This window comes from Mandrillus leucophaeus, unplaced genomic scaffold (genome assembly GCF_000951045.1).
Source record: "Mandrillus leucophaeus isolate KB7577 unplaced genomic scaffold, Mleu.le_1.0 Scaffold182, whole genome shotgun sequence".
Taxonomy (NCBI): domain Eukaryota; kingdom Metazoa; phylum Chordata; class Mammalia; order Primates; family Cercopithecidae; genus Mandrillus; species Mandrillus leucophaeus.
This window is the reverse complement of record NW_012101832.1, coordinates 634764-647197: the sequence shown is the minus strand read 5'-3', so window position 1 is coordinate 647197 and position 12434 is coordinate 634764. Positions and strand designations below refer to the sequence as shown.

At 42.6% G+C, this 12434-nt stretch overlaps 1 protein-coding gene across 2 annotated transcripts in view; it reads left to right on the top strand.

Annotated features, from left to right (window-relative positions):
* The first annotated feature begins 1353 nt into the window (after nucleotides 1-1353).
* Nucleotides 1354-12434, top strand: part of ZFP69B (ZFP69 zinc finger protein B) — a 14041-nt gene continuing 2960 nt past the window's right edge. Inside the window, exons 1-4 of one of the 2 annotated variants that reach the window (XM_011977639.1) lie at nucleotides 1354-1421; nucleotides 1908-2332; nucleotides 8430-8556; nucleotides 8829-8924. In XM_011977639.1, coding sequence (XP_011833029.1) covers nucleotides 8523-8556; nucleotides 8829-8924 — 130 coding nt within the window. In that variant the 5' untranslated portion in view covers nucleotides 1354-1421; nucleotides 1908-2332; nucleotides 8430-8522. The other variant, XM_011977638.1, reaches the window with a different exon arrangement.

The window sequence follows — 12434 nt, the reverse complement described above, 5'->3', positions numbered from 1 at the left end:
GACTTACTTGTTTTTATGTGTTCTATCTAAATCTGAGATCCAGCCACTGCACTCCAGCCTGGGCAACAGAGTGAGAATCCGTCTTCAAAAAAAAAAAAAAAAAAAAAAAACAGGAAAACACGGAAATTTATTTTCTCAGTGTGGAGACTACAAGCCCCACATATGGTCCAGCTGGGTTCGTTTCTGACTAGGGCTATATTCCTGGCTTGGAGATAAAAGCCTTCTCCATAAGTCCTCACATGGCCTTTCCTGAGAGCCTGCAGCGCCTGGAGAGGAGCAGAGGAGAAAAAAAAGGAGAAAGGGAGAGGGAGGGTGATAGCAAACTCTCTAATGTCTCTTCTTTTAAGGACACTGATCCTGTCAGAGCAGGGTCCCACCCTTATTTATGACTTCATGTAACCTTAATTACTTCCATAAAGGCCCTATCTCTAAATACCCTCCAAATACAATAGGGGTTAGGGCTTCAAGATAAATTTTGGGGAACCCAAACATTCGGTTCATAACAGCTAGCAAGTACTATAATTGTATTCTATTTCCAGTTGTGGTTTTTGTAAACTATTGATGTAGAAATGTATTTGGAGTGATGTACTCCTATTTTGTTGGAGGGAGAAAACTCAGCAATAAAACAGCATTACAGTATAATTGCTTTTGTGGAAAATATATAACAATGCGTGAAAAACGTTGTGTGTGTGTAGGAAAGGCTGTACACCAACCTTTAGCAAGGTTACCGCTGCTTGCTGAAATTATAGGCAATAATTTTGTGTGTGTGTGTGTATTTTCTGGCATTTCAGAAATACAAGGTAAGCAATAAACATGAGAACTTTGAATACTAGAACAGAAAACTGTTGTAGTATTCTTTTAACAATACACCAGAACCCATTCAACTGTCTGCTGATAATAAATAACTGGCATGTACATAATATTTAGGGAAAGTGCTATGGATTATTTTACACCAGTGTCGTTTCACCAAAAAACGTGATGCCGATGGCTCCCTTTTGTCAAGGGTTTCAAAGGCTCACCCTAAACGTTCACGTGCATTTTCCCAGCGGAGGAAAGATGGTTGTTCTTCATCAGAGTCTGGGGCCCAAGAACGCAGGCTCCTCCCGCAGGAGCCAGGCTGATGATGCTCGCAGGGATCGGATCCTGGGAGACCCTGAAAGGAGCGAACCCAGCGAGCACCGGTGGGGGCGTCTGCGCTCGCCGAGCGGCTCCCGGGGAGGACGCTGGGAACGATGCTCCGGGGAGAACGCTGGGAACGATGCTCCGGGGAGAACGCTGGGAACGATGCTCCGGACAGCCGCTGCGCAGGCGCACTGGGCCCCGGCTGCCCGCCGCGGCGCTAAGACGGAGCGTGGCGGCGCAGTGCCGGGACCTGGCCGCAACGGTGGGAAGGCGGGGCGTGCCGGCCCAGCGGGGAGAGGGTGAGCGGGTGGCTGTCCCAGGCTTGGGGAGCTGGGCGAGCCGGGAAGCGCGAGTTCCGCCCGCGGCCACCCTGTCGCGCGCGGTGCTCTCCGCAGCCCCGGAGTCGTGCTTAGACAAAGGCTGGGAGGGCAGGGCCGGGCGGGTCCAGCTCTGAGGGGAAGACTTAGCCTCTCATTCGGGGAGGAGGAGACGGGGTCTAGCGGTTTCGCGGTTTGCTACAGCCGACTAGGGAAAGAGCTGGGATTCCAAATCCCCGGCTACTTTACACATAATTACTGCCCCAAACAAAGAATTGGATTGTATTCATCTCTTTGTGCTTCCTGACACCTGCGCGGTGCTTTGAACTTTGTGGGCTGTGTCTGCTCACCGCCTCCGTGTATCGTTTGGAAACATTTTACAGTGATCCATATACGTTCTAGCGTTCCGCCCTATGACTGAGCCTCCTTGGTCCTTTGCTGATGCTAATGTCTTCTGGGCATCTGCAGGGGCTGCTGAGAGTAAATACTTGGCGCCTCCAGCTGCTGGCCGAGGAGACAGATGGAGCTCAAGTTGGGAGATGCGCCCTGAGAGCTGATGACAGACACAAGTCCAGATCTCGGATTTTGATACTGTATGTTCTCTGGGTTCCTGAGAGAGGACATTGAGGAGTAGGAGTCGGCGATTAAAGGAGATCGGTACAATTGGGAAGCCTCCTGTCAGAGGTTCCAGCAATTTCCTCGTCAGAGGTGGACAAGCCCTATGGACTAAGACAGACGGTCCTCAGAAAGGAGTGCAGACGCCGTCATGCTGCAGCAGCTCCTGATCACCGTGCCCACGGAGGCCAGCACGTGGGTGAAGTTGCATCATCCAAAGAAGGTCACGGAGGGGGTGGCCCTGTGGGAGGATGTGACTAAAATGTTTAAAGGAGAAGGTGAGAATAAACTGATGGGTGGGAGGGAGGAAAAGCAGTCCCCTCTAGTGTGAGACGGAATGAGTCACTTGAGTGGAAGCATCTCTTAGATGAATGGGTGGAAGGTTTCTGGAGTTCTTGATTGTGGCTCCTAGTCTGGGATTGTCCTAAATAGTAGTGGTCAGTTCAGCCTAGGACCAGTATTTCAGTGTCATGGTTATGTATATTATTTATTTTCATCTTTCCCATGGCCATGTGGGGCAGGATGGACTTAACCTGATTTTTCTTATTCTAACAGTGGGGAAATGTAAATCAAATGGGAGGCCTGCCGAGGGTCACACAGGAACTTAGTGGCTAGGTCAGAAGGAGAAGCAGCAGGGGAAGTACCAAGTAGGCCTGGAGTAACTTGTGCTAGAAAGCAAGGAAGAGCTTAAAGACTAATGGATATGTGTCAAAAGAGGCCAGGTTTCAGGGTCTGTCACTCGACAGATTTGGGAAAGCTGAAGTATCCAAACTGATGGTAACACCTTGAATAAGTAAAATTCCACATGATCACCTTGACACTTAAAATAGAGAAAGATGGGGGGAATTTCATTTGCAAACATTGGAGGTAATTAATACACTGATTCCTTACTTTGAAAAATAGGTTATTATGGGACTGAATGATGCATTTGCCTTGCCTTTTAGATCCTCTTCAGCTGGGGAGGGAAAGCTTTTTACAGAAAATGCCTGCCAATAATAAAGGTAGAAAGAGGCCAGGTGTGCTGGCTCATGCCTGTAATCCCAGCAATTTGGGAGGCCAAGGCAGGCAGATTGCTTGAGACCAGGAATTTGAGGCCAAGAGTTTGAGACCAGCCTGGCCAACATGACAAAACCCTATCTCTACTAAAAATACAAATATTAATTGGGCGTGGTGGCGCATGCCTGTAATCCCAGCTACTCCAGAGGCTGAGGCACGAGAATCGCTTGAACCAGGAAAGCGGAGGTTTCAGTGAACTGAAATGGCGCCACTGCACTCCAGGCTGGGTGATAGAGCAAGACCTTGTCTTGGAAATAAATAAATAGATAAATAAATAAATGTAGAAAGAATGATAGACTCTTTTACCATAAATAAAATAATTGAAAGGTTAATGAGGAACAGATACTTACATGATATCAAAGTATTATTCCCTCAAATTACTTCCTAAATGGCAAAGAATGAACAGAATTTTCCAGTGGTGAGGTGTGGTGGTCACAGTTTTAACCAAATGTCTCAGTAATGGGATAGCCGGGCATTTTATACTTTCCAGATACTGTAATATAAAGCACCTGGTACCACCTACAAGGTAGTCCTACAAAAAATGTTTAACGTGATCCTAAATTAAATTTAAAGACTGAACTGCTGGTTTACAGAAAATACAGGGGATGGAGAAATAAGATAAACCCCACCTTGAGGATACAGTCAGACTGTTCTTGTATCTTAAAAAGACAACGTCATGAAGAAAGGGAAAGTACTTATTCTAGAGTAAAAGAGACTAGAAGTAACAACCACTTTGAATGTGTGAGCCTTAATTAACTCCTGGTTTGGAAAAAGTCCAGAATAAAAGTTGAGGAAACAGTTGAGGAAATGTGAATATGGACTGAATATTTAGATGATACTATGGAATTATTGTTAATTTTCATAGATGTAATAAATGGTATTGTGGTTATACAAGAGAAGATCCTTATTTGAAATCTTTAGGGATAAAGTATTATGATGCAGACAACTTTGAAATGCTTCAGAAAAAATGAAGATCGGTAAAGCAAATATGGTAAATATTAACAATTGTTGAATCTAGATGTGGATGTATGGATGTTCAATAGTCGTGATAAAAAGTTGGAGTAAAATACAAAGTTATTCATGTGCCTTAATTCCTAGTGCTTTTTTTTTTTTTTTTTTTTTTGAGATAGAGTCTCGCTCTGTCACCCAAGCTGGAGTCCAATGGCGCGATCTTGGTTTACTGAAACCTCCGCCTCCCGGGTTCAAGTGATTCTCATGCCTCAGCCTCCCCAGTAGCTGGTATGACAGGTGTGCACCATGATACCCAGCTAAATTTTTTGTATTTTTAGTAGAGATGGGGTTTCACCATGTTGGCCAGGCTGGCTTGAACTCCTGATCTCAAGTGATCTGCCCACCTCGCCCGGCCTCTAGTGCATTTTTTTTTTTTTTTTTGAGACAAAGTCCTGCCTGCTCTGTTACCCAGGCTGGGGTGCAGTGGCAAGATCTTGCTCACTGCAACCTCCGCCTCCCCAGTTCAAGTGATTCTCCTGCCTCAGCCTCCCGAGTAGCTGGGATTACAGGTGCCCGCCACCACACCCAGCTAATTTTTGTATTTTTAGTAGAGACGGGGTTATACTATCTTGGCCAGGCTGGTCATGAACTCCTGACCTCGTGATCCACTCACCTCAGCCTCCCAAAGTGCTGGGATTACAGGCGTGAGCCACTGTGGCCGGCCTGTAGTGCATATTTTTAATACCTCAAATTCTGCCAAAATTACTTAAATTCTAGAAAGCTGGCAGTGTGTTATGTGTAGCACTTTAGCAGATGGAAAAAAATGAGCAAGATACGGTTTCCATCCATACCCTCATTAATACTCAATTGAGAGAGATAATTATACAAATAAAGTAAAAAGCAGCCTGAGATAGATACTAGAACAGATATAAAAACCAAGCTTTTGGGAAGCATAGGAGAGAATAAACTTTCTTCTCATTAAGGGTGTCTGGGAAAACTTTACTTGAACTGGGCCTGAAGGATATCTCAGTTTTTCACCAAATAGGATTTGGGTGGGGTACTATCCAGCTGTGTTCAAAGAATGGTACTAGGATTGTGTAGGTAGGTGTGTCCAGTGAATGAAGGATAATGTTTAGAGAAGATAATACTTAGAGAAGCCATGGACTGGTTGTGGAGGATCTTGAAATCTATGTTGATTAGCTGGGCATAGTGACACATGCCTGTAATCCCAGCTACTCGGGAGGCTGAGGCACAAGAATCTCTTGAACCTGGGAGGTGGAAGTTGCAGTGAGCCGAGATTATGCCACTGCCCTCCAGCCTGGGTGACAGAGCAAGACTCTGTCTCAAAATAATAATAATAATTTAAAAATAACAATAAATCTATATTGAAGTGTTTGCATTTTTCTTTCTTGTCAGTGGGGAAACCTTTGAGGATTTTTGAACAAAAGATTGGCCTGAGAGATCTCTAAGACCATTGGGAAATATTAATGGTGAAAGCAGCTTACAGCATGTCCTCCTTATTAAGGAGGCCCTTGAGTCGCTCTAAATGTCCCTCTTTGTGAACGTTTTTGGGGAGAAGCCACACTGAATGGGTCTGTAGGCAGTTTCTCTGGGTGATTTGGGGAGATGCAAACCTCATGGCTCTTTTCCTTCCCCAGCTCTGCTGTCTCAGGATGCTGATGAGACCCAGGGAGACAGTTTAGACAGTAGAGTGGCCCTTGGACCCCTGACAGCAGAATCCCAGGTGGGTTGGAGTTTCTGGTCACTTTCTTGACATTGTTTCTCAGATTTTAAGAACACTGGAATTTGATTTTCTTTGACTCAACTTCCTGGATTGGCCTTTCTTTTTTTTCTTTTTTTTTTTGAGACAGACAGTGGTGCGATCTCGGCTCACTGCAAGCTCTGCCTCCCAGGTTCACGCCATTCTTCTGCCTCAGCCTCCCGAGTAGCTGGGACTACAGGTGCCTGCCACCATGCCTGGCTAATTTTTTGTATTTTTAGTAGAGACGGGGTTTCACCGTGTTAGCCAGGATGGTCTCAATCTCCTGACCTCGTGATCCACCCACCTCAGCCTCCCAAAGTGCTGGGATTACAGGCGTGAACCACCGCGCCCAGCTGATTGGCTTTTCTTAGCCTGTTCTTCCTTAGAAAACCAGGCCACATCAGTTGATTTCACGGGTAATTTCCCCACCAGTAGTAACTTTCCACAGGAAACCTATTTTTTTGCCAACCTCTAGCCATTTATCCAACAAATATATTGTGCTGAGGCCGCATGTGTGTGTGAGAGAGAAAGAGACAGAGAGGAGAAGAAGTGTGTAATGTAGTCCTTGCCCATGAAATTCACGTATCATCTGGGAGAAAGACAAACATGAGTCATTTTAAGTAACATTTAAAAGTCAACAGAATCCATTTCTGATATTCTTGGAGATGTGTACACTTCATTGATGACCTTTAAGTGAGGATTTTTGGTCAAGTCCTAGAGCAGAACTGTAACTGAAAAAAGAAATGATTTTCTTTTCAGATTTCAGCTTTCAGAGAGGATACTGGCAGGTCATGAAGAGCATGAGCTAAATAGGCTAAGCAGAAAAGGAGGGAAGACTTCTAAGAGCAGTTTAACAGTGTGCTGTGTGTCCTAAAGGAAGTAATCAGAAAACTGATAGCACTGGCGAAACTCTGCACTACCAAACCCCAGAGGCATAGGGCAACTCAAGAAAATTAGAGAGTAGTTCGAGAAATAGAAGAGGGTATTATTAGAGAACAGAAGAGTTTTAAAGTGGAGTGATCTTGGCTCCCAAAATCACATGGTTTAATCATGTGTTTAAATCACAGGGTTTAATCCTATATCTTTAACTTTTCTCAAATTCAGCTTTCTCATAGGTTAAATGTGGATGCTAACATCAGCCTAATAGGCCTGACATGCATTTCAGAATTATTTACAATATAAAAAGCATTAAAATATTCTCTATACTTAGGGGATTTGTTGTTATTTCAGCCTTCCAGCATCTGAATTCTCTTAGCTTTTGGGAGGTTTTTTTTTAAATTATTATACTTGAAGTTCTGGGATACATGTGCAGAATGTGCAAGTTTGTTACATAGGTATACACGTGCCATGCTGGTTTGCTGCACCCATCAACCCATCATCTACATTAGGTATTTCTGCTAATGCTATCCCTCCCCTAGCCACCCACCCGCTGACAGGCCCCAGTGTGTGATGTTCACCTCCCTGTGTCCATGTGATCTCACTGTTCAACTCCCACTTATGAGTGAGAACATGCGGTGTTTTGTTTTCTGTTCCTGTTTAGTTTGCTGAGAATGATGGTTTCTAGCTTCATCCATGTCCCTGCAAAGGACATGAACTCATCATTTTTTATGGCTGCATAGTATTCCATGGTGTATATGTGCCACATTTTCTTTATCTAGTCTATCATTGATGGGCATTTGGGTTGGTTCCAAAGTTTTGCTATTGTGAACAGTGCTGCAATAAACATATGTGTGCATGTGTCTTTATAGTAGAATTATTTATAATCCTTTGAGTATATACTCAGTAGTGGGACTGCTGGGTCAAATGGTATTGCTGGTTCTAGATCCTTGAGGAATCGCCACACTGTCTTGCACAATTATTGAACTAATTTACACTCCCACCAACAGTGTAACAGCGTTCCTATTTCTCCACATCCTCCCCAGCATCTGCTGTTCCCTGACTTTTTAATGATTGCCGTTCTAACTGGCATGAGATGGTATCTCATTGTGGTTTTGATTTGCATTTCTCTAACGGAGTATTTTTAAAAAATAATTGTCAAATGGTTATTTGTTTTTTGTAGATCATACATAATAGACCCTTATACTTCTTACCCCAGCATGTCTATCTCTGTCCAGATGTCTTCATTACTAGGCAGAATTCATGCTCCCTCCAAAAATGTGCTGTTCTCTCATACTTTTATTATTAACAGAAAAACCTAGGTAAGGTTATTTTACCCATGCTAAGGTATTCTCATTTTAACCAATTCTTTCAGCCCAAGAAAAGTCCCTGTCTTCTCTTGTGGCCTTAGCCCCTTCTGAACTCCCCACTTCCCCAAATACTCCTGAACTTTATTGTCTTTAATCAAAATTACTGTACACTGTACTGTGACCTTCTTTAATATTTCATGAATATTTTCCCTTCAGCCAGATTGTAAGTTGCAGAGGTAGCTTACACGTTTTATGCATTGTTTTATAACCTCCATTTTATGTAATCTATAATCATTATAATAAATTAAATGATTAGCAAGAGAGTATCCAGGAAAACTTGACTAGAATCTCTTAGCTTCTAGACAAGGTCAGAAAAACTTCCTGAAGTCTGGCTGAAAAGGAACGTATTTGATGTTCTAGGAACTATTAACCTTCAAGGACGTATCTGTGGACTTCACTCAGGAGGAGTGGGGGCAGCTGGCCCCTGCTCACCGGAATCTGTACCGGGAGGTGATGCTGGAGAACTATGGGAACCTGGTCTCAGTGGGTAAGGATGGGCTTCTCTTGAAAATAGAATGTACCTATTGGATGAAAACCTTTGTTTCTAAATTAAGTGCTTTGTTTGGGGTTTGGGTTGTATATTAGAGGTTTTCTGTTTCCTTCTGAACACCCAGTCAGGATTGCTATGCTCTTTTCTGCTCTGTTCTTTCTACTCTACTCTGCTTTCTTTAGAAGGCCTGAATACCAAAGAACCATATTTAAATTCTTGGGATGGCTCTATGATCTCAGCACATACAGTCTTTTCTTCCCCATAAACAGGATATCAGCTTTCCAAACCTGGCGTGATTTCCCAGTTGGAGAAAGGAGAAGAACCATGGCTGATGGAGAGAGAGATTTCAGGAGTACCAAGTTCAGGTAAGTGCAAGGCAGGTGGGGCCTTTGTGATGTCAGCCAGAGAATTCCCCTCAAGGCCTTGTCCAAGCTGTGGGGAAGACCGAGGCCCTGAGGATGGTACATTCAAGAAAGTTGATTCTGTTATCTCTATCACCCTTTTCCCACACTTGCATCTTCTCATTAATCTCTCTGGAGTCAGAGGAAAAGAGATGCCTTTCTCATCAGGGTTAACCTTCATCATTTCTTTTGATCTGACTTTCATGATTTTTACCTCTTTCCCAGTATTCTAAACCTTGCTCTGATCATAGTTTCTTTCCCATGTACATTTAGATTTACACAGGTCTCTCCTCGTTAAACACAGTCCACTTCACTGGACTCTCATGTCATTTTACCATCGGTTTCACTTTCAATGATTTCATTTTCAATATTTTTTCTAATCCTTATTCTGTGATCACAGTTTCAATTGTAACTCTCTCATTTTAACTTGTGTAATTTAACTTTTCATACCAGAAAATGTATGGCTCTTTGAGAAATCAACCACAGAATTCGTTCTTAGCAGATCCAGTGGCTTTTAACAGTCTTCGTTAACATTTCAGTTCAGTAATAATGACAGTATTTACCTGGGTTCTCTGAATGATAGTTGGGTTCTCTGTGAGTCCCACATTAGCTCTGTCTTAGAAATGAGGAAAAGGAGGCTGATTAAGAAATGTATACAGGGCAGTTAGCTACTACTTGGTAGACTCAGTATCTTAATTCTAATCATTCTGACACCACAGTTTGTGTGTTCTTATGGCACTATTTTACATGGCTGCATTAGATTATACATATAGTCCTGTCACCTTAATATCCTTTCCTCTATCAACTAGTTTAATAACTTTTGTCTCCTCTATTTCTCTTGTTGCCTTTTCAGTGCTTCTCATCGGTGTGTTTTTTAATGCAGATACATGATTTCTGCCTAGGTCAGGATATGAACTTATTCCTTGATCATATACTGATCTGGAGAAATTGTTTTTTTTTTTTTTTTTCTTTTTTGAGACAGAGTCTTGCTCTGTCACCCAGGCTATAGTGCAGTGGTACAGTTTTGGCTCACTGCAACCTCCACCTCCTGGGTTCAAGCCATTCTCCTACCTCAGCCTCCCAAGTAGCTGGGATTACAGGTGTGAGTCACTGTGCCCAGCTAATCATTTTTGTATTTTTAGTAGAGACAGGATTTCACTATGTTGGCCAGGCTGGTCTCAAACTCTTGGCCTCAAGTGATCTGCCTACTTGGCCTCCTAAAGTGCTAGGATTACAGGCATGAGCCACTGCAGTGGGCCCTGGAGAAATTGTTTAGGTCACTGGACAGTTCCTCTTCATCTGGTGATTCAGAAGGATTCTTCTGCCTGTGGCTCCTCTATCCCCCAGGGTTTCCTCATCATCTGCATTTAGACAACATAGAATAAGCGAGGAGTTATAATAGAATAAGCAAAGGAGTTCATTTGGGAGGTTTTTATGGGCCGATCTAAGGTGGTTCACATCACTTTCACTTTCACTTTCATTCTGGTAACAGGAGAGACCTTCATGACTTCACTCAATCTAATTCAAGGGAGATTGGGAAATATAATCTAGTTGTATGTCCAAAATCGGGGAGAACAGAGTTTAGGGAATAACCAGCAGTCTCTGCCACGATTTCTGAGGAACCTTTGTCTTTTTTACATTGCTGTTCTATTTCTGTACAAACTCCCACAGATGTTTTGTGATGGTTTCAACTATTCCTTCCATGCCCATATTATCCTTTTTTCATCTTTGTTTTATATATCCATATGAACCCTATTCTTACATATCTCTGGCATTTACGACATCTCCACATAGAAGCACTGTACTTCACACCCAGTACATCCCAAAAACAGAAGCCATCTCATCTAAACAAGTTTCTCATCCTAACCTCCCCTGTTCTTTCAGTCTCTAGAAATCATGATATCATCAAGAACATTAAGCAGGTTTTCGACTCTGTTTTTCCCTGGTTCCGTACAGTTTTTTCCTTAATATTATCTGTTTGATCCGCTTGTACTGTTTATCTGTGTTGAGGCAACACTAAGGCATATTTCCATCATTTTATGCCTGAGTTATTAAACTTTCAAGTTGCATTTGCTGATGTCTTACTTTATTTTTCTGAATCTTCTTGAATGTTACTGCCAAATTTGGCCACTTGAAATACCACATTTATCTTGCTTTTGCCTTTAAAAGAAAAATTAAACATCTCCCTATTCCCTGTAATCAGTAATCTAAACATCTCTGCTTGCTTTTTAAGCTGACTCCAAAATTTATTCAGCTATTTCTGAGCTCTTTTTATGTGTTGTTACTAAAGTGAGGTTAGAAATACTAAGGAATAAGATTTTTTTGTGAACAGGAAGTATTGGTGCTTTAGGTTGGCAGAGCCCAAAATGGATGGATAGGAATAGTAAGGGTAAATATCAGAGAAACTCCTTCATCCAAAAATTTTATGCCAGGTATACTATGAATAAAATATATATTCTCTATCCTTAAAGATTTTACAGAGTAATTAACATTTTATCACAAATTGAGAAGCCATTTTCTATCTCTTATATTGGCAAAAATTATGAAGGTTGATCAAATCCAGTGAGTACGCAGGGAAAGGCACCCATATTTGCTGAGTGTGCACACATCCACAACCCATCAATTTCTCTAGTAAAGCCAATGAAATACTGACAGGAGTATAGAAACATTTATGTATAATGATGTACTATGGTGTAATTTTGTAACAGTGAAAAATTGGAGACAAGTGAAATGTTTTTCAGTAGGGACAAGTCAAATTATGTTATGTCCCTGCAGTAGAATGCAATGCAGTTGTAGAAAAAATAAGATAGCCTAGCTAGGTGGTTTACATTGTCTTCTCAGCAACTGAGAAGGCTGAGACAGGGGAATCACTTGAGTTGAGGAGTTGGAGACCAGCCTGAGCAACATAGCATGATCCCATCTCTAAAATATAATAATAATTTAAAAAATTGTTAAATAAAGAATGAGATAAAACTTAATGTACAGATATAAAAAGAGGCCCATAAAGATGTAGACTTAAGGCTGGGCGTGGTGCCAATAACAAAGGTAGAAAGAGGCCAGGCATAATGGCCAACACCTGTAATCGCAGCACTTTGGGAAGCTGAGGCAGGCGGATCACTTGAGGTCAGGAGTTCGAGACCAGCCTGACCAACACAGCAAAACCCCATTTCTACTAAAAGTACAAAAATTAGCGGCCAGGCGTGATGACTCATGCCTGTAATCCCAGCACTTTGGGAGGCCGAGGCAAGCAGATCACAATGTCAAGAGGTTGAGACCATCCTGGCCAACATGGTGAAACCCCGTCTCTACTAAAAATACATAAATTAGCTGGGTGTGGTGGCGCATGCTTGTAATCCCAGCTACTTGGGAGGCTGAGACAGGAGAATCACTTGAACCCGGGAGGCAGAGCTTGCAGTGAGCAGAGATCGCGCCACTGCACTCCAGCCTGGCAACAGAGCGGGACTCTGTCTCAAA